At 42.1% G+C, this 18,882-nt stretch overlaps 1 protein-coding gene across 3 annotated transcripts in view; it reads left to right on the top strand.

Moving 5' to 3' along the window:
• PLCD1 (phospholipase C delta 1) overlaps positions 1-18,882 on the top strand; it is a 121,959-nt gene that overhangs the window by 81,876 nt on the left and 21,201 nt on the right. For all 3 annotated transcript variants that reach the window (XM_040433743.1, XM_040433742.1, XM_040433744.1), the window contains 5 exons: positions 2,562-2,790; positions 5,674-5,803; positions 9,185-9,413; positions 17,896-18,097; positions 18,292-18,436. In XM_040433743.1, coding sequence (XP_040289677.1) covers positions 2,562-2,790; positions 5,674-5,803; positions 9,185-9,413; positions 17,896-18,097; positions 18,292-18,436 — 935 coding nt within the window. The remainder of the gene's footprint in view (positions 1-2,561; positions 2,791-5,673; positions 5,804-9,184; positions 9,414-17,895; positions 18,098-18,291; positions 18,437-18,882) is intronic.

Below are 18,882 nucleotides of genomic sequence, written 5' to 3'. Positions count from 1 at the left end.
TGAAATCAAATTCAGGAAAAAATGAGGAGTGAAATCCGAAAGGTGCTCTTTGGAATATGGGCCCCTTTGCCCACCTAGGCTGCAAAAAAGCGTCACACATCTGGTATCCCCGTACTCAGGAGAAGTTGAGGAATGTGTTTTGGGGTGTCTTTTTACATATACCCATGCTGGGTGAGATAAATATCTTGGTCAAATGACAACTTTGTATAAAAAAATGGGAAAAGTTGTCTTTTGCCAAGATATTTCTCTCACCCAGCATGGGTATATATAAAATGACACCCCAAAACACATTCCCCACCTTCTCCTGAGTACGGAGATACCAGATGTGTGACACTTTTTTGCAGCCTAGGTGGGCAAAGGGGCCCATATTCCAAAGAGCACCTTTCGGATTTCACAGGTCATTTTTTACTGAATTTGATTTCAAACTCCTTACCACACATTTGGGCCCCTAGAATGCCAGGGCAGTATAACTACCCCACAAGTGACCCCATTTTGGAAAGAAGAGACCCCAAGGTATTCGCTGATGGGCATAGTGAGTTCATAGAACTTTTTATTTTTTGTCACAAGTTAGTGGAATATGAGACTTTGTAAGAAAAAAAAAAATCAAAAAAAAAATCATCATTTTCCGCTAACTTGTGACAAAAAATAAAAAGTTCTATGAACTCACTATGCCCATCAGCGAATACCTTAGGGTGTGTACTTTCAGAAATGGGGTCATTTGTGGGGTGTTTGTACTGTCTGGGCATTGTAGAACCTCAGGAAACATGACAGGTGCTCAGAAAGTCAGAGCGGCTTCAAAAAGCGGAAATTCACATTTTTGTACCATAGTTTGTAAACGCTATAACTTTTACCCAAACCATTTTTTTTTTTACCCAAACATTTTTTTTTTATCAAAGACATGTAGAACTATAAATTTAGAGCAAAATTTCTATATGGATCTCGTTTTTTTTTGCAAAATTTTACAACTGAAAGTGAAAAATGTCATTTTTTTGCAAAAAAATCTTTAAATTTTGATTAATAACAAAAAAAGTAAAAATGTCAGCAGCAATGAAATACCACCAAATGAAAGCTCTATTAGTGAGAAGAAAAGGAGGTAAAATTCATTTGGGTGGTAAGTTGCATGACCGAGCAATAAACGGTGAAAGTAGTGTAGGTCAGAAGTGTAAAAAGTGGCCTGGTCTTTCAGGGTGTTTAAGCACTGGGGGCTGAGGTGGTTAAGGTAGGTATGGAAAATGTACCCTTTTGGGTCCATACTGTGGTGCTTTTACCTGTGCAGAACTTATTTTTTAGCACTGATCCCATTCCCCTTCAGTGGGGGTGGGGAGGGGGGGGGGGGCAACAACGAGCACCTTAAATTTGTCCAATAATCCAGAAAATACACCAGCTTGGTTTTACTGAGATCCAGCTGATTAATAGAAATGTACTTTACCCACAGTCAATATTAACATTCGGTAGGTGTGTTGCTAAAGCTGCCTAATCACATTGCATAACTGGTGACCACAAATTGTTGAATGTTATCTCCCCTGGTTTATTGTTGACCTGCATTTTGGTTTGGCAAAAAGTACATGTCATATCTATGTAAATGATTCCTGTACCCGTTCATTTACTTTATTGTGCTGCTGACAAATTAATGGGGTTGGCCACTTTCTGGTTACTGTTGACCAGTGTGTTTGTAAGATGGTTATATGGCATTTACTTATATAGTCTTTGTTGAAATGCTGCACCATTTTCTATATTTCATAATGCATGCCCCTTCATTACAGGTCTTTGGAGCTGTCGACAAAGAGGTCCTGTCCATAAAATGGCGGCTGATGGAGGGTCATGTGACCAGGCAGATCACCTCCATGTAATGTCTCCTCCATGCCAATACACTGCACCTGCCACCTGCATTTGTTCTGTTGGGAGTTTAGTGCATTTGAATGGAGAAGGCATCACATGGAGGTGATTTGCCTGGTCACATGACCCTCCATCAGCGGCCATTTTATGGACAGGACCTTTGTGTGGACAGCACAAAAGACTTTGTAAACAAGTGGGCGTACCTTATGAAATATAGAAAATGGTGCAGAATTTCAGCAAAGGCAATATTAGTAACTGCCATATAATCCTCTCACAAACACATTGGTAGACAATAACCAGAAAGCGGCCAACCCCTTTAACATTTTTATGCCTGCGTACAGATCCGATCCGCAAACTGAGTATTTGCTAGTTTGACAGCTGATCGGGTGGAAGTCTACACGTGACAATGATCCAGAAAATGAATGTTTCTAGAAGTCTAGTCTTTATGACCTATCAAGAGTTTTATGAAAACCCAGTTACCCTTTAAGAACAGTTTAGGTGGTCACATAGATCTGATATAAGACTTGAGCTGTGGGAAGTATCGGGTGCACTCCAGTGGGAGGTAAATGAAGGATCAGACAACATCAGCGCTATATAACTGTTCTTTATAATGAATGACTCTTCTATATTGTTTTTGCTGTCAGCATCCTTATGTTGTGGTTTGCCATAACCAGCTCTTTTTTATTATGTAGGAATTAATCACATTTTTCTATTTTCTCGGTCAGTCAGCATTGATGACGTTGAAGATGTGCGTCTTGGCCATGAGACGGAAGGGATGAAGAGGTTTGCCAGTCAAGTCCCTAGCGAGCGGTGTTTCTCCATTATCTTTAAGGGCCAACGGAAGAACCTAGACTTAATCGCTAACACTAATGAAGAAGCTGCTCGCTGGACTGGAGGATTAAATAAAATCATTAAGAACTCTCGGGCCATGAGCCAAAAGCAGAAGCTACAACAGTATCCTTGACACATTATCCGTGCCGTTCTCCTAATATATAATGATTGAGCAACTCCATCCATATTCAATCTTAGATTTGTAAGGCCTTATGCACATGACCATGTTCATGAGGCCTTGGATGTAGATATATGACAACTAGTAAGTTTTATTATTGGTAAACTCTTAGAGCAGTGAGTAGTTCTGAAAAGATATTTGTCATAATTACTATTTCATTTACACCAGAAATCATGGCAAAAATCCTTCCTTTCCCTTGTTGAGAGTTATGTAGGGCCGAATGAATCACTAATTGTTACATTTCTAAGGCTACTTTCACATTGGCGTTTTGGCTTTCCGTTTGTGAGATCCGTTCAGGGCTCTCTCACAAGCGGTCCAAAACGGATCAGTTTGCATTCTAATGCCTTCTGAATGGAAAAGGATCCGCTCAGAATGCATCAGTTCAGTCTCCATTCCTCTTTGGAGACGGACACCAAAACACTGCTTGCAGCGTTTTGGTGTCCGTCTGATGAAACTGAGCCAAACGGATCCGTCCTGGCACACAATGTAAGTCAATGGGGACGGATCCGTTTTCTATGACACAATCTGGCACAGTAGAAAACGGATCCGTACTCCATTGACTTTCAATGGTGTTCAAGATGGATCCGTCTTGGCTATGTTAAAGATAATACAAACGGATCCGTTCTGAACGTTTGCAGACGATCTGAACGGATCCGTCTGTGCATATCCATGACGGATCCGCACCAAACGCGAGTGTGAATGTAGCCTTAACTATTCAGCCCCTGGCATGCAATAAAAATCCCTGGTGTCACTTTAATGTACTTCTCATCCAGAATACACCAATATCCCATTTTATGCATTCACCCGTTTCACCTCCAGTGTTATCAGTGACCGTATTATGGACGCCTGCCCTTCAGAAATACAGATTTATACTTCAGAGTTTGCTTTTTGTGGAATAATGACAACATCCTGTAATTATTTCTAATTCTGACATCAGGCTCCATATCTGTCTATGTATAAATGTGCTCATATATTTTGTGGTGTATTATAAAAACTACTATCAACCATGTTTTATAGTACACGTATGCTTGTAATTAAAGGGGCCCGCTAACACAGGGCGTAGGTCTTAGGATAAAAATATGTACGAAACCCGCCTCCTACTGCTGGGATCTTGTAATTATTGGTTGGTATATTGGCCATGAGCAGATTGTATTTTACCAACCTTTGGCACCCTTCTGTAGTATTAAAACTGTGAAGTAAGTCAGTACAAGTAGTATTGACATCGCAGTTTTCTCTTGTCGTCTTGCCTACATAGGAGTCTGCTTAGTGTGGTCCTGTTGTTGATTGTGCTATCTACTAAGTTGAGGTATTCTTAAAATGGTTTTCTGAGATTTTGATACTAATCGGTGGGGGGCTGACACCTGGGACCCCGCTGATTAGCTGTTTGAGAAGACACTGGCGCTCCTGTGAGCACCGTGGCCTTCCCTCAGCGCCATACATAGTATAGCGGCTGTGCTTGGTATCGTGCTCAGCCCCATTCACTTCTCAGCTAATCGGCAGTCGTCCCGGGTGTCGGACCCCCACCAATCAGATACTGATGACTTGTCCAGAGGATAGGTCATTGGTTAAAATACCTCGGAAAACTTCTTTAACACTCGTTCCTGATAAATGGCTTGTATAAATGAGCAGCCGATCAGCCGATGAACAAGTAAACGCTTGCGAACAAGAATAGGACATGTTCTATTATTTTGCAGAGCCAAAGCCCGGAAGTTCGGGGCCGCGCTCCGGAAATACGGATGCGGAGAGCACATAGTGTGCTCTCCGCATCCCGCTCTGCCCCATAGAGAGTGAATGGGCCCGCACCCGTTCCCGATATTGCGGAACGGATGCAGACCCATTTGCGGACGTGTGAATGGACCCCAACTGTCGGCTTTTGTGTGTTTGCAGAGTAGCAGGCTTTCTGTTTACACGTGTGTAGCCCTCATCTCTGAACTCCTGACGAACCATAAACTTATTTAGGCCATATTCTTATCACTTTGATAGAAATTGAGCTATAATGAGTGTTTATGAGCTAGAGTTCAGTTATAAGGGCTACACATGAGCTGTCAAATCAGTTTCTCAGTTCCTTGATGGGGCTCCTCAACCAGCTGATCAGCACCCTTGCCGATCAGCTGGTTGAGGAGATGGCCACGCTCCATGCGAGCGCACCCTTCCCTTCATTGTTTACCTGCTAGCCGTAGATATTGCAGTGGTGAGCAGGTGTAATTACAAGCCGTCCCATTCACTTCTGTGGGACGGCTCCCTCCTATTCAAGTGTATAATAACATGTTATAAGGGAAAATAATAGCATTCTGAATACAGAATGCATAGTAAAATAGCGCTGGAGGGGTTAAAAAAAAAAAAAGTGAGTTACATTTTTTATTTTTTTTTAACCCCTCCAGCCCTATTGTACTATGCATTCTGTATTCATAATGCTATTATTTTCCCTTTATAACCATGTTATAAGGGGAAATAATACAATCTACACTACAACTAACCCAAACCTGAACTTCTGTGAAGAAGTTGGGGTCCGGGTACCACAGTCGGTTTTTTATCACGCGCGTGCAAAACACATTGCACCCGCGCGATAAAAACTGAACATCGGAACGCAATCGCAGTCAAAACTGACTGCAATTGCGTTCCTACTCGCGCGGGTTTGCCGCAATGCACCGGAACGCATCCGGACCTAATCTGGACACGCCCGTGTGAAAGAGGCCAAAGTGACACATGTCAGATTTTCTAAATTAGGCCTGGTCAGGAAGGGGGTAAATGGCCCGGTCTGGAAGTGGTTAAGGAAATGCAATAGGCTAGATCTTAGTACCATAAAAATCCTTAATATTTGTTAATAGCTGGATCCACACATGTCTACGGAAAGCTGATAAAAACAAGGACAACAAAATGAGCTTTAAAGAACTTAAGAGATTCCTGCAAGAAGTGAATGTTGAAACTGATGATAACTATGCTAAACAGATATTCCAGGTAAGATCTCTAAAAGTGACCATACAACGTTGATAACTACTGTATTCCTTCTTATCCCCCATGCTTCGCCAACTGTACCTGATGATTGCTTATCTCCCTAGGAAACAAAAGGATTTGGCATGTTGAAGTCCAACATGCCGATGCAATGTTTCACTTGACGTCTGTCTCTAAGCATTAGGTTGTTGGATTGTTTTCTTGTATTAGGGCGCATTCACACGTACGTGGTTTGGTTCCGCATCCAAGCCTCATTTTTTGGAGCTTGGATGCGGACCCATTTACTTCAATGGGACCGCAAAAGATGCAGACAGCACTCCTTGTGCTGTCCGCATCAGTTGCTCTGTTCGGTGGCCCTGCAAAAATTACAGATCATGTCCTATTCTTGTCTGTTTTGCGGACAAGAGGCATTTCTATAATGGGCCACCCGTTCTGTCCTGCAAATTGCGGAAGGCACACGGGCGGAATCCGTGTTTTGCGGATCCACAATTTGCGGACTGCAAAAAACGGCATGTTCATTTGCACGAGCCCTTGGGCTACTTTCACACTCGCGTTTTGGCTTTCCGTTTGTGAGATCCGTTCAGGAATCTCACAAGCGGCCCAAAACGGATCAGTTTGCATTCTAATGCATTCTGAATGGAAAAGGATCCGCTCAGAATGCATCAGTTCAGTCTCCATTCCGCTTTGGAGACGGACACCAAAACACTGCTTGCAGCGTTTTGGTGTCCGTCTGATGAAACTGAGCCACTGGCACAATACGGATCACTGGCCGCTTGTTCTGTCGCTTCTAATTGTAAATGAAGCACAAAACCCATCTTTATGTGTTCTGATTGTTTGATGAGGTATTTAGGGGTTTTCCAGTAGTAATTATATTTTATGTAATGACAACAGCCTTCTCCACACCACTCCAGTCTTCTGCTGTCTCCATCTTCCAGCCCCCTTGCTGTCTCTGCTTTCTCCATCTTCTGGTCCTGGCACTGTTTCCATCTGGCTGGCTGTGGGCTGGATTTTTAACATCTTTTATGCTAGGTTCACTTCTGATTAGAAAGTTCTTTTAGGATTCTCCTTTTGCCTATTTCATCAAGTTTTCCTGAAAAAATATTTTCCGGGAGATAAAATGACTATACCATGATAGAAACACCTCTATTGGGATTTTTCATGTGACCTATCTGCAGGTGTGGACTGGCCATAGTCTCTACAGGGAAATTTCCGACCGCCCAAGCACTCTTTACACCGCCGGCCAGGTACATAACAGTCCGATGCTCTCTGCATTAATAAATGCTAGGAACATCGCTACTTAGGCAGGTGCCCTCCTGAATTCAAGTCCTCAGGACGGTGATACAGTTGAATACTGCAGCAGGGGAGGCGATGTTTTGTGCTCCACTGTAGTATTTGGTTCTGCTGGAGAGGAATTTTTTGCTGGACTACAGTATTGCTACCCCCTCCTACTTCTGTTGTCCCTGCCTACTTGTATTACCCCACGTTCTTTCAGTTTGGACCACCTACAACATGGGGCTTCTGTCCACCCCTGCTTATCTGGCATTGCCATTTTTTTTTTTTTTCCATTTTTCTCTTAAAGGCTGAGTTCACACTTCAGTTATTTGATCAGTGATTTCCATCAGTTTTTGTGAACCAAAACTAGGTGCGGCTCAAAAACACAGAACAGGTGCAGTTCTTTCCATTATACAGTACAGACCAAAAGTTTGGACACACCTTCCCATTCAAAGAGTTTTCTTTATTTTCATGACTATGAAGGCATCAAAACTATGAATTAACACAAGAGGCAAGAGGCTGGCAAACAGGCCCCTCCAAAACCCAGTGGCGAGGTTATTTCCGCCAAATCTTCAAATATTAATTTTCCAGAATCTACTTATGCCCAGAACAGCTGATCCATAAATGACCTCCAAATTGTAAGTGCCACTAAAACAAATTAAAGTAGGAGAGAGAACAGGAAAAAACAAAGAAACACAGGCCTATCAAATAATGCAGGGTAACAACATATAATTTAAAAAAACTAAATATATATATATATATATATATATATATATATATATATTTATATATACAGTGCAGACCAAAAGTTTGGACACACCTTCTCCTTCAAAGAGTTTTCTTCATTTTCATGACTATGAAAATTGTAGATTCACACTGAAGGCATCAAAACTATGAATTAACACATGTGGAATTATATACATAACAAACAAGTGTGAAACAACTGAAAATATGTAATATTCTAGGTTCTTCAAAGTAGCCACCTTTTGCTTTGATTACTGCTTTGCACACTCTTGGCATTCTCTTGATGAGCTTCAAGAGGTAGTCACCTGAAATGGTCTTCCAACAGTCTTGAAGGAGTTCCCAGAGATGCTTAGCACTTGTTGGCCCTTTTGCCTTCACTCTGCGGTCCAGCTCACCCCAAACCATCTCGATTGGGTTCAGGTCCGGTGACTGTGGAGGCCAGGTCATCTGGCGCAGCACCCCATCTCTCTCCTTCATGGTCAAATAACCCTTACTTTCAAAGTTTTCCCAATTTTTCAGCTGACTGACTGACCTTCATTTCTTAAAGTAATGATGGCCACTCGTTTTTCTTTACTTAGCAGCTTTTTTCTTGCCATAATACAAATTCTAACAGTCTATTCAGTAGGACTATCAGCTGTGTATCCACCTGACTTCTCCTCAATGCAACTGATGGTCCCAACCCCATTTATAAGGCAAGAAATCCCACTTATTAAACCTGACAGGGCACACCTGTGAAGTGAAAACCATTTCAGGGGACTACCTCTTGAAGCTCATCAAGAGAATGCCAAGAGTGTGCAAAGCAGTAATCAAAGCAAAAGGTGGCTACTTTGAAGAACCTAGAATATGACATATTTTCAGTTGTTTCACACTTGTTTGTTATGTATATAATTCCACATGTGTTAATTCATAGTTTTGATGCCTTCAGTGTGAATCTACAATTTTCATAGTCATGAAAATAAAGAAAACTCTTTGAATGAGAAGGTGTGTCCAAACTTTTGGTCTGTACTGTACCTGATCTCTGAGTACACTTCACTACAGATTTTGACTGGAACTTAAATACCTAGAGGCTCTTCTCTCTCTAAAGCTGCCGCGCCCTCTACACTTTAATTGACAGGACCAGGTAGGCGTGATCACGTTGGCATTATGTTTACAGCAGTGCGGGCACATATGATCATGGGACCAACACAGATGCCTTCAGCTGCCAAGGGCACATGTAACAGGTCAGCCAGTGTCATAGGTACAAATCTGCTGACAGATGTCCTTTAACTTACTGTAAATGGATTTTACTTGATAAACACAGCCTTAAACATATTTTATGTAAAATTTAATTATGCTTTTATTATTTCATTTGTTTTATTTATTAATTTTCAGCAATGTGACAGATCAAAGACAGGCTCACTAGAGGATGACGAAATAGAAGAGTTTTACAAATTCCTGACAACACGAGGAGAGATAAATACGATATTTTCTGCTTATAAGGACAGTGAAAATTTCATGTCTGCCAGTAACTTCCATAAGTTGCTCCGGGATGAACAGCAAGAAAATGTGACCTCAGACCACGTAAAGTCATTGATAGCAAAGTATGAACCAAGTGAAGAAGGTAGGCTTTCCAACCCTTGAATTACTATAAAATGAAGACTTGTGTGTATGAGGTCTTAAGCCATCATATCCAATCACACCAGTAATCAAGAGTAAAAAATACTCCTCTTACCATTTTTGAGGAGCATTTTTAGCCGAGGAGTAGTACGAAAGTTGCAGTAATTCAAATCATAATATGTAGGCCTATACTTGCTGACATCTGCGTGTTCGGGGCCTCTGTCACAGTTTCTGTCAAAAAGACCGGACAAAAAAGCCTTGCATGCAGAACTTTTTTTGTCTGGTAAAAAGACAGGATCCCGAACGGAAGCTGAACAGACTCGGACTCCATCATAGTCAGTGGAGTCTGTTTAGCTCTGTTCCTGTCAGTTAGGCCGGGTTCACATCACGTTTTTGTCATACGTTTAACGTCCACAAAAAAACATATACATTAACGAATGCCTCAAACAGATGCCATACTGTGCCATCCGTCACCAGAGTCACTAGAGTTCCATTGTAAAAAAAAAAAAGTATAGGTTAACGTATAAGTTTTTTTCCCTGTACTTTAAAGGGATTCTGTAACCAAGTTTTGGGCTATAGAGATGCGGACATGCACGGCTAGATCGCCGCTAGCTTGTACGCAATATACCGGTCCTATAGGGCTGTGTGCTTTTAATTTCTTTAAAAAAGGATTTTATAGATATGTAAATTAGTCTTGTATGTGTCCAAGGGGCTGTACGAACCTTCCTGGTGCCCAGCCACGCCCGCCTGTGAAGGAGCCCAGCACCGCCTATGTCCTCCGAATCTCCTCCTTTCATCATAGTTAGATTGCCGTAATCTCACGATTGCGCAGTGCCGGTATAGTGTTCTTTCCCTGTGCTGGCATCAGCCTCAGGGAAAGAACTGCGCATGCGCGAGCTCGCGCATCGCGAGATTACGGCAATCTATAGTTGATGAAAGGAAACGATTCTGAGGACATAGGCGGTGCTGGGCTCCTTCACAGGCGGGCGTGGCTGGGCACCAGGAAGGTTCGTGCAGCCCCTTGGACACATACAAGACTAATTTACATAGCTATAAAATCCTTTTTTAAAGAAATTAAAAGCACACAGCCCTATAGGACAGATATATTGCGGACATGCTAGCGGCGATCTAGCCGTGCATGTCAGCAGCTCTATAGCCCAAAACTTGGTGACAGAATCCCTTTAACGTATACTTTATTTTTTTTTATACAAGGGAATTTATGGTGACAGGTGCCACAGTATGGCAATTATCTGAGACCTCTATTAACGTAAATTTTTTATTTTTTGTGGACGTTAAACGTATGACAAAAACATGATGTGAACCCACCTTTATCTGCGTGGTCCAGCACTTCCGTTTTTTTTTCATGTTGTACTCACCTAACAGAGAATAAATAGCGGTGGTGTGAACATGCCCAAAGAGATGGGGACCATTAATAGTCTAAATAACATCATCAACTCTGTAAAGCAATGGCCTGGGAGCTAGCTCCTTCTCCTTACGGCTCTTACTCTTCCCAGCTGCCCCCTGCTGCAGGACATGATACCACTCCGGCAGCCTGCCCAAACCGACCAGTAACAAAACTTCTTGCTGTACAAAGCTTTGTTATTGGTTATATCAGGCACAGGCAGCATTGCTTCACTGCCTGTGCCATTCATAGTATGCCCTGCACTGATGAATAGCAGGGAAAAGTCTAAGGCCCCTTTCGCGCGGGCGAGTATTCCGCGCGCATGCGATGCGTGAGTTAAACGCATTGCACCCGCACTGAATCCTGACCGATTCATTTCTATGAGGCTGTGCACACGAGCGGTGATTTTCACGCATCACTTGTGCGTTGCGTGAAAATCGCAGCATGCTCCTCTTTGTGCGTTTTTCACGTAACGCAGGCCCTATAGAAATGAATGGGGTTGCGTGAAAATCGCAAGCATCCGCAAGCAAATGCGGATGCGGTGCGATTTTCACACACTGTTGCTAGGAGACAATCGGGATAGAGACCCGATCATTATTATTTTCCCTTATAACATGGTTATAAGGGAAAATAATAGCATTCTGAATACAGAATGCATAGTAAAACATCGCTGGAGGGGTTAAAAAAATAATAATAATAATTTAACTCACCTTAATCCACTTGTTCGCGCAGCCGGCATCTCTTCTGTCTTCATCTGTGCTGTGAGCAATAGGACCTTTGACCATGTGATGAACGCAGTGACGTCATCAAAACACATTGCACCCGCGCGATAAAAACTGAACATCTGACGCAATCGCAGTCAAAACTGACTGCAATTGCGTTCCTACTCGCGCGGGTTTGCCGCAATGCACCGGGACGCAACCGGACACGCCCGTGTGAAAGAGGCCTTAGTCTTTCTCAGGGAGTAAAAAGGCGTTATTGAGACCTCTGCTGGTAATGCATTCCTGGAAAGACAACCAAAGCACAACAAAGATGCATTATGTGAACCTGGCCTTACCATGTTTAGCTGGAATACAGCGAGGCGCAGGATAAATAGTAGGTCTTAAGTACAGACATCCTTTGTTCCCCTGTTGTCTTGGATTAAATAAATCGGCAACAAATGAAAATTTTTTTAAGAATGATCCAACATGGCTAGTGTACATTTGGATATGTCCGCCTTTTAGTATCTAAAAATTAGGAAAGACATTTACCAGCTCAAAGTAAGTATACCCATCCACCCAAGCCTTATTTTAAAAAATAAAATAAAAAACTACTAGACCATCTTAGGCTGAGTTCACATCTGCATTGAGCTTTCTGGCAGGCTGTTCTCGGGAATTCTCAGGATCCGGCATTTCCCTGATGCTATCGGAAATGCCTGCCTGCCCCATTCATTATAATAGGGTCCGTCGGAGATCCGGCCAAGGTCCGGCAAATAAGCTCGAGAATCTGTACCGCATTTGTTAAAGAAGCCTTATCCGTCAAAAAATTAAAAATAAAATGAAAATCTAAGAATGAAAAATAACTGATCCGTCTTATTTTGAGCATTAGTTGTGATCACTTTGTGTCAGTTCCATTAGATATCAGTTATTTTTGAAGGTAGAAAAAGTCCTGCTTGCTGAAAAATAACTGATGTCTGACGGAACTGACGCAAACTGATCACAACTGATACTCAAAATAAGACTGATCCATTATTTTAATTTTCTAGCTGAAATTGAAATTAAAATTTTTATTTTTGCATACGAACATGTATCAGTGGAGTGAATGGAGTCTAGCAGTAAAGTGTCCTGTTCTGTTTTTATGACCTCAGAAAGTGACCGCAAGTTTTGTAATCTTGGCTGAAAAAGCAGGAAGTAAAAGCTCTGGATAACAATGGTGTTAGTTTTCCTCTGTGTGTAACATACAGTGTAATCCTATTCCACGATGTGTTTGAACCATATGTGGACATGTTTATAAACTCATCCAAGTATTAAGATTTAGGTTAAAAAATAATTAACATTGTAATAATAACAACTAGTCATCTATAGCCCCTGAACAGTAATGCAGAAACAAAGCTTGTCCATTCAGATTAAAGGGAACTTGTCACCATGAAAATGCAGTGCAATCTGCAGGCAGTATGTTATAGAGCGGGATGAGCTGAGCAGCTTGATCTATAGTTTTGGGGAATAGATTCAGTAAAACTTGTAGTTTCTACATAACATTTCTGCTCCCTCTGGGCTGTGAAGTCAAGGAGGCAGTCCTATCAGTGATTGACAGCTATCTCTGTATACCTGTGGCTCTCCAGCTGTTGTAAAACTACAATTCCCACCATGCCCTGCTGTAGGCTGATAGTTGTAGACAGTCTGGGCATGCTGGGAGTTGTAGTTTTGCAACAGCTGGAGAGCCACAGGTTGGCATTCCATGCTGTATACAGTCGTAGAGAGCAAGCTGTCAGTCACTGATAGGACCGCCTCTTGGACTTCAAAGCCCAGACTGAGCAGGAATATGAATGAGTAAAATTACACGGTTTACTGAATCTTTTCCCATAAAACTATATATCAATCTGCTCAGCTCCTCCTGCTCTATAACTTGCTGTCCTTAGCGCAGACACCATGTTCAGCCTGACAGGTTCCCTTTAAAGAAAATACAATAAAACCCTTTTTCCACTGCTTGGAACGGGCTCACCTTTACCTGACTCTACCCTGTTTTTTCGTATATCCCCCAGGCCAAAGTTGAAAATAGTCTGCCATACATAGTAACATAGTACAAAATACATTTGTCCATCCAGTTCGGCCTGTTATCCTGCAAGTTGATCCAGAGGAAGGCAAAAAAAAAATATGTGAGGTAGAAGCCAATTTTCCCCACTTTAGGGGAATAAAAAATTCCTTCCCGACTCCAATCAGACTAACTCCCTGGATCAACGACCCCTCTCTAGTAGCTATAGCCTGTAATACAGTCCTGATCAAAAGTTTAAGACCACTTGAAAAATGGCAAAAAATCATATTTTACATTGTTGGATCTTAACAAGGTTCTAAGTAGAGCTTCAACATGCAACAAGAAGAAATGAGAGTGAGACTAAACATTTTTTGAGCGTTCAATTAATTGAAAATAACGATTAAACTGAAACAGGCTGTTTTTCAGCTGATCAAAAGTTTAGGACCACATGCCTTTAAAAGGCCAAATATGTGCAAAGATGTGGATTCATTGTCATTTTCTGTCAGTTAGTCACACGTTGTGATGGCAAAGGCAAAAAAACTCTCCCTTTTTGAACGTGGTCGGGTTGTTGAACTGCATAAGCCGGGTCTCTCACAGCGCGCCATCGCTGCTGAGGTGGGACGCAGTAAGACAGTCATTTGGAATTTCTTAAATGATCCTGAGGGTTATGGAAGACCCAAAAAAATGTCATCAGCACTGAGTCGGAGGATCCAATTGGCTGTCCGTCAAGACACTGGACAATCCTCGACCCAAATTAAGGCCTTTACTGGTGCTGACTGCAGCCCCATAACTATCAGATGGCATCCGAGACTGAGGGGCTTCAAAAACAAAAAACCTCTTCAAAGAGGGCACCAAACATGGGACATTCAAAGGTGGAAGAAAGTTTTATTCTCTGATGAGAAAAAAATGTAACCTTGATGGTCCTGATGGTTTCCAACGTTACTGGCGTGACAAGCAGATCCTTCAGATTTCTTCAGTGGAACAATGGAGCTTTAGGAAGTGCAGGGGCGTCAAACGGCCGCTGGCTATGTCCAGATGTTGCAGAGAGCATTCCTCATGACTGAGGGCCCTCGTCTGTGTGGTAACGACTGGGTTTTTCAACAGGACAACACTACAGTACACAATGCCCGCAGGACAAGGGACTTCTTCCAGGAGAATAACATCACTCTTTTGGCCCATCCTGCGTGTTCCCCTGATCTAAATCCAATTGAGAACCTTTGGGGATGGATGGCAAGGGAAGTTTACAAAAACGGACAACAGTTCCAGACAGTAGATGGCCTTCGTGTGGCCGCCTTCACCACTTGGAGAAATGTTCCCACTCAACTCATGGAAACGCTTGCATCAAGCATGCCGAAACGAATTTTTGAAGTGATAAACAATAACGGCGGAGCTACTCATTACTGAGTTCATGTTTGGAAGTTGGATTTCTGTTTTGGGCGGGTTTAGTGTTTTTTTGGAGGTTTGGTCCTAAACTTTTGATCAGCTGAAAAATAGCCTGTTTCAGTTTATTCGTTGTTTTCATTAAATTTAATGCTCAAAAAATGTTTTGTCTCGCTCCCATTTTTTCTTGTTGCATGTTGAAGCTCTACTTGGAACTTTGTTAAGATCCAGCCATGCTAAATATGATTTTTTGCCATTTTTTAAGTGGTCTTAAGCTTTTGATCAGGACTGTATTATTACGCTCCAGAAATACATCCAGGCTCCTCTTGAATTCCTTTATTGTACTCACCATCACCACCTCCTCAGGCAGAGAGTTCCATAGTCTCACTGCTCTTACCGTAAAGAATCCTCTTCTATGTTTGTGTACAAACCTTCTTTCCTCCAGACGCAGAGGATGTCCCCTCGTCACAGTCACAGTCCTGGGGATAAATAGCTGATGGGATAGATCTCTGTACTGACCCCTGATATATTTATACATAGTAATTAGATCTCCCCTCAGTCGTCTTTTTTTCTAAAGTGAATAACCCTAATATCCCCATTCCAGTTATTACTTTAGTTGCCCTCCTCTGGACCCTCTCCAGCTCTGCTATGTCTGCCTTGTTTACAGGAGCCCAGAACTGTACACAGTACTCCATGTGTGGTCTGACTAGCGATTTGTAAAGTGGTAGGACTATGTTCTTATCACGGGCATCTATGCCCCTTTTGATGCAACCCATTATCTTATTGGTCTTGGCAGCAGCTGCCTGACACTGGTTTTTGCAGCTTAGTTTGCTGTTTATTAAAATTCCTAGATCCTTTTCCATGTCAGTGTTAACGAGTGTTTTACCATTTAGTATGTGCGGGTGACTTGCATTATTCCTTCCCATGTGCATAACTTTACATTTGTCAGTGTTGAACCTTATCTGCCACTTATCTGCCCAAGCCTCCAATCTATCCAGATCCCGCTGTAGTAGTATACTGTCCTCTTCAGTGTTAATTACTTTGGACAGTTTAGTGTCATCTGCGAAAATTGATACTTTACTATGCAAGCCTTCTACAAGATCATTAATAAATATATTGAAAAGAATAGGGCCCAATACTGACCCCTGAGGTACTCCACTAGTGACAGTGACCCAATCTGAGTGTGTACCACTAATAACCACCCTCTGTTTTCTATCCCTCAGCCAGTTACTTACCCACATACAGACGTTTTCTCCCAGTCCGAGCATTCTCATTTTATATACTAACCTTTTATGTGGTACAGTGTCAAATGCTTTGGAGAAGTCCAGTTACACGACATCCATTGTTTCGCCGCTGTCAAGTCTCGAACTTAAGGAGAGGATTGTGGAACATCTAAAATCCCATGGATTGAAAGATGAAAAACAGCATGGGTTTACTTCAGGGAGATCATGTCAAACTAATCTTATTGATTTTTTTGATTGGGTGACTAAAACAATAGATGGCGGAGGTGCAGTAGACATCGCTTATCTAGACTTCAGTAAGGCTTTTGATACTGTCCCACACAGAAGGCTTATCAATAAATTGCAGTCTTTGGGCTTGGACTCCCATATTGATGAATGGATTAGGCAGTGGCTGAGGGACAGGCAACAGAGGGTTGTAGTCAATGGAGTATATTCAGAACATGGTCTTGTTACCAGTGGGGTACCTCAGGGATCGGTCTTGGGACCCATATTGTTTAATATCTTTATCAGCGAAATTGCAGAAGGCCTCGATGGTAAGGTTTGTCTTTTTGCTGATGACACAAAGATTTGTAACAGGGTTGATCTTCCTGGAGGGATACACCAAATGGAAAAGGACTTAGGAAAACTAGAGGAATGGTCAAAAATCTGGCAACTAAAATTTAATGTTGATAAGTGCAAGATAATGCACCTGGGGCGTAAAAACCCAAGAGCAGAATATAAAATCAGTGATACAGTCCTAACCTCAGTATCTGAGGAAAGGGATTTAGGGGTCATTATTTCAGAAGACTTAAAGGTAGGCAGACAATGTCATAGAGCAGCAGGAAATGCTAGCAGAATGCTTGGGTGTATAGGGAAAGGAATTACCAGTAGAAAGAGGGAGGTGCTCATGCCGCTCTACAGAGCACTAGTGAGACCTCATTTGGAGTATTGTGCTCAGTACTGGAGACCATATCTCCAGAAGGATATTGATACTTTGGAGAGAGTTCAGAGAAGAGCTACTAAACTGGTACATGGATTGCAGGATAAAACTTACCAGGAAAGATTAAAGGACCTTAACATGTATAGCTTGGAAGAAAGGCGAGACAGAGGGGATATGATAGAAACTTTTAAATACATAAAGGGAATCAACAAGGTAAAAGAGGAGAGAATATTTAAAAGAAGAAAAACTACCACAAGAGGACATAGTTTTAAATTAGAGGGGCAAAGGTTTAAAAGTAATATCAGGAAGTATTACTTTACTGAGAGAGTAGTGGATGCATGGAATAGCCTTCCTGCAGAAGTGGTAGCTGCAAATACAGTGAAGGAGTTTAAGCATGCATGGGATAGGCATAAGGCCATCCTTCATATAAGATAGGGCCAGGGGCTATCCATAGTACTCAGTATATTGGGAAGACTAGATGGGCCAAATGGTTCTTATCTGCCGACACAGTCTATGTTTCTATGTGCCTGAAAGGGGTTCTCCAGGCTTTTAATATTGATGACCTATTCTCAGGATAGGTCATCAATATCAGATCGATGGGGGTTTGACACCCTGCTCGCCCGCTGATCAGCTGTATAAGAGAAGGTGTCCGTGTGCCGTATCCTGTCTCTCATCCTGCTCACTGCTGCTATGTCTATGGCAAGCATGGCGTGCCTTCTCTTTCATACAGCTGATCTGCGGGGGTGCCACGTGTTGGACCCTCGCCATCTGATATTGATGACCTATCCTGAGTGTTGCCTTTTTTCCATTACAGGTAGAGAACAGCAGTCTATGACTAAGGATGGCTTCCTTATCTATCTGTTGTCTGATGATGGCAACGTATTCAATCCGGCTCACAATAAAGTTTACCAGGATATGAAGCAGCCACTGTGTCACTACTACATCTCCTCCTCACACAACACCTACCTGTTGGAAGACCAACTGAAGGGTCCGAGCAGCACTGAAGCCTATATACGGTAAGCTTCTTCCAGTCAGTGTATCATAAAATACGCTGGTGGTCTACAGAATGCAGGTTGTAATGTTGCATGGAGTGTGTGGGCAGCATGTCAGACTGATTCATACGTACGTATACCACTTTAGGGCACCGATGGATGGAGGAGTGTTGTACAATGATGCATGAATTAATTGTGCCATAATGTTTTTCATACAGGGCTCTTACTAAAGGCTGCCGTTGTGTGGAATTGGATTGCTGGGATGGGTCTAATGGAGAACCAGTCATTTATCATGGCTACACACTTACTTCCAAAATCCTCTTCAAAGACGTCATAAAAACTATAAAAAACTATGCATTTAAAGTAGGTGAAGAGTCTGAGAATCACACCTTGTGCTGACATTGAATGTGACCACTTACAAAACCCCAGTATAGGAAAAACATTTTGAAGAACAACCCCAATTCCAAAAAAGTTGGGACGCTGTGTGAAATGTAAATAAGTGTAAAAAAATTGCCATGATTTGCAAATCTCATAGACCTATATTTTATTCAGAGTAGATCATAGAATATATATTAGATGCTGAAAGTGAGGTATTTTAGCATTTCATTAAAAAATTAACTCATTTAGTTACTTGGTGGCAGCATGACAGGCTTCCTTCTTTCCCGCACTTGCCACTTTTGGTATAAATTGGGCAAGAGGGTGCAGGACCTAAGCATCTTTACACATTTACCACTACTTGCACTAGTTTTTGGGAGCAAGTAATATGAGCCTACACCAGCTGTGTATACTGTGTACGTATGTACCTTGTA

The sequence above is a fragment of the Bufo bufo genome, chromosome 5, assembly GCF_905171765.1.
Source record: "Bufo bufo chromosome 5, aBufBuf1.1, whole genome shotgun sequence".
Taxonomy (NCBI): Eukaryota; Metazoa; Chordata; class Amphibia; order Anura; family Bufonidae; genus Bufo; species Bufo bufo.
Note: the sequence above shows the minus strand (reverse complement) of the source record. Positions and strands in the feature narration are given on the sequence as shown.